The sequence below is a fragment of the Vicia villosa genome, unplaced genomic scaffold (genome assembly GCF_029867415.1).
Source record: "Vicia villosa cultivar HV-30 ecotype Madison, WI unplaced genomic scaffold, Vvil1.0 ctg.001667F_1_1, whole genome shotgun sequence".
Taxonomy (NCBI): Eukaryota; Viridiplantae; Streptophyta; class Magnoliopsida; order Fabales; family Fabaceae; genus Vicia; species Vicia villosa.
The window spans coordinates 24,362-28,160 of record NW_026705692.1 but is presented as its reverse complement, the minus strand read 5'-3'; the positions used below and the strand labels follow the sequence as shown (position 1 = coordinate 28,160).

General features: G+C 32.5%; 1 protein-coding gene across 1 annotated transcript; it reads left to right on the top strand.

Moving 5' to 3' along the window:
- Positions 1-2,173: 2,173 nt before the first annotated feature.
- Positions 2,174-2,950, top strand: LOC131636210 (uncharacterized). The gene has a single exon (XM_058906853.1). It carries the CDS (start codon positions 2,174-2,176, stop codon positions 2,948-2,950), a length of 777 nt encoding a protein of 258 aa, XP_058762836.1.
- The last annotated feature ends 849 nt before the right edge of the window (positions 2,951-3,799 follow it).

Sequence of the window (3,799 nt, the reverse complement as noted above, 5' to 3'; positions counted from 1 at the left end):
TTTCTACCTCCAGTGGGACGTTGGTAGTTCACCTTCAGTGCAACGTTGGTGTATTTTGTTATCTTCATCGTCAGTGGTACGTCGATGTATTTTTCTTCAATACCTTCAGTGGAACGTTGGTATACGTTATCGTTAGTGGTACGGCGATACATCTCTTTCTACCTCCAGTGGGACGTTGGTAGTTCACCTTCAGTGGAACGTGGGTGTATTTTGTTATCTTCATCGTTAATGGTACGTCGATGCATTTCTATTCATATCATCAGTGGAACGATGGTGTGTTCTCTGTTAACGAAGGATAGGTATTCTGATTCCCCAGTGAAAGAGGATGCATAAAATTGGGGTACGACAATTATAAATACCACTTCGTGGTATATGTAAAGTACGCAGCAAAGTTTCTAAGGAAAACAATATACTACCAGTCTCTTCTATCTCTCTGTATTCAGTATTCTTAACACGTTATCACCACGATCGTTTCTATCAGAAGTGTTTACTACACTAGGTATATATTCTAGACTTATCACTTTAATCTTTTCATTATTTTTTTATTTTTTTATTTTGCCCCGGTTATAGAAAACTGGAAACCAGTCAAGTGATTTATAACTAGTGTGGCTATTTTTATTATAAACTTTGTATGGAGGTTTAAAACCCCATATACCATTACTAACATTTATATTTATATATTTACTAACTTTTATATTTAGTGGAGGTTTAAAAACCACCATATGCTGTTACTAACTTTTATATCTAGTGGAGGTTTAAAAACCACCATATGTTGTTACTAACTTTTATATCTGGTGGAGATTTAAAAACCACCATATGTTGTTACTAACTTTTATATTTAGTGGAGGTTTAAAAACCCCATATGTAGTTACTAACTTTTATATTTAATGGAAGTCTGAGACTCCTAATGCAAACACTAACTTTTATATTCCAGTGGAGGTCATAATCCCATTTGCAGATATAAACTTTTATATTCAATGGAAGTCTGAGACTCAATATGTAACTATTCTCTTAATATTCAGTGGAGGTTTAAAACTCCATACGCATGTACTAATTTTTATCATATGTGTTCATTTACCTTATATGTTATAGATTATATTTATCTCCAACACTTATAACGGTCATATTTTTTTAACACACTTAATTTTTGGTTTAATATTCTTTTAATCAACCTTTTTCTTTTTCTTTTTCCTTTTTCCCAACGGGAATATAACAACCATTTTTACCTCTATAAATACTTCAACTTCTTTCATAATTTTCACATCATTCTCAAAACATCTACCTACAATTTTTTTTTTTAAAATGACTGATTTTCTTATTTTGCTCATCACTCTCATTGTAATCATTTTTTTTAATTTTCAATCTTATTATGCATGAAGAATTAGGTAATGATTTTGTATCTTTAATAATAATTCTCGTCTTACCATTACTTATCATAGCTTGGTTTGTTAGTAGAGGTTTTAAATAATATGTAATCATGAATTTTGTGATTGAATAAATTGATATTTCTTTTAGTTTTTAAATATTAATTATGTTCATCTAAATTATAGATATAAGGGTTAATGAACTTTTTGGTCCCTCTAAATATTGCAGATTTCGTTTTTAGTCCCTCCAAAATTTTTCATTAAGAAATCGTCCCTTCAAAATTTTTTGTCTAAACTATTGGTCCCTAACGTCAAATTTGCTAGAGATTAGCTACGACTTTAGCCACCGATTAGCTACGAAATTTGACGTTAGGGACCAATAGTTCGGAAGAAAAATTTTGAAGGGACGATTTCTTGAAGGAAAATTTTGGAGGGACTAAAAACGAAATTTGAAATATTTAAAGGGACGAAAAAGTTCATTAACCCTAGATATAATCATGTCCAATCTTAAGCATCAATTCAAAATTCTAAGCATAACTGGGGAGAACTTCATAACCTGGAACAACAATTTAATAGAGTACCTTTCATGTGAGGGACTTAACAAAATCCTTGAAGGAGACAATTCTGGAAAAACAACAGATGACCTAGAAGAAATGAAAAAGAAAAAGTCAAAAGTGAACAGAATAATAAAGCACCATCTTGACGATGGATTGCAAACAGAATACTCAAATGCTAAAGATCCCAAGATTTTATGGGACAAAATTAAAGCAAGATTTGGACATTAGAAGAAAGTCCTGTTACCCTCATTAATGGATCAGTGGAACAAGTTACGGTTCCAAGATTACAAAACTGTCATTGCATATAATTCTGCTATGCACCAGATTATAGCAAAGCTAGAATTTTGTGGCAAAACTATAACTGAAAAAGAAAAGTTGGAAAAAACTTTTTCAACTTTCCATGCATCTCAGGCATTATTGCAACAACAATATAGAATGAGGGAATACACTGAGTATTCTGATTTAGTTGCAGCCCTTCTGGTGGCAGAACAAAATAACGAGCTCCTTATAAAAAACCACCAGGCACAACCCACAGGAACAATGCCATATCCTGAAATTAATGCCACGACCTTTAATCGTGGGCGTGGTGGCTTTAATCGTCTTAAGAGACGTGGTGGTCATGTTCGTTCTGATGGTAATAATGGTCATGCTCGTTTTGATGGTCAAAATCAAGGAGGATATCATGGTCGAAACCTTTTCCACGGTCGAAACTATTTTCGTGGTAGAGGATGTGGACGAGTTCATATGAATAATTATAGATCCCCCAGATATGACCAAAATAATTGGAATCGCAAAGGAAAGGGTAAGTATATCCAAGAAGGTCCCTCAAGGAATTATGAAGATATATGCTACAGATGCGGAAAGAAAGGCCATTGGTCTAAGGTGTGTAGAACACCAGAACACTTGTGTAAAAGACCAATGGCATATGTTGAAGAAAATGGAAAAGAAGTGAATTTTAATGAGATTGAACCCATAAAAAATAATACCTATTTTGAGACTGCTGACTTTGTTGGAGGTGAAATTGATTAAGTAACTATTTAAAATATGTATTTTGAATAATGTTTGGTGTGCTTGTTTTATATTTGAAATATGTATCAACTTAAGCATTTGTATGTTGTTAAGATGTATCTTATGTTTGCATGAAATAATAATGTTAAATATGTTGTTAATTTACTCTAATTAATCTTATGTCTATTTTAAGAAGGTTATACATGGAACATGTCAAAGACATTTACATTCCGGACAGTGGAACTACACACACAATCCTCAAAAGTAAGAAATATTTTACTGAAATAAATCCAACTAAAGGTATAATAAATACAATCTCAGGTCCTGCAGATTTGATTGAAGGAACAGGTAATGCTATGTTCATATTACCAAATGGGACAAAATTTGTCATTAACAATGCTTTATACTATCCAAAATCAAAGAGAAATTTGTTGAGTTTTAATGATATATATCGTCAAGGATACGATACTAAAACTGCAACTGAAGGTAATATGAAATACATTAATATTACTTCTAATGTTTTGGGAAAGAAGAAAATTTTAGAAAAACTACCAAAATTGCCTTCTGGTTTACATTACACATATATACATGAAATTGAATGCAATTTAGTAGTAAAAGAAGATCCCAAAATTGTGATTTTATGGCATGACCGTTTACGTCACCCTGGTTCAACAATGATGCGTAAAATAGTTGAAAGTACACATGGTCATCCATTGAAAAGTTTAAAACTTACACATGATGATAAACCATGTGAAGCTTGCTCACTGGGCAAACTAATAACAAAGCATTCACCAGGAAAGATTCAGACAGAATCGCCTGCATTTCTTGAAAGAATTCAAGGAGACATATGTGGACCTATTCATCCACCGT

Coding starts and splice junctions, on each gene's coding strand:
- LOC131636210 (XM_058906853.1), top strand. CDS start 2,174: ATGGATCAGTGGAACAAGTTACGGTTCCAAGATTACAAAACTGTCATT.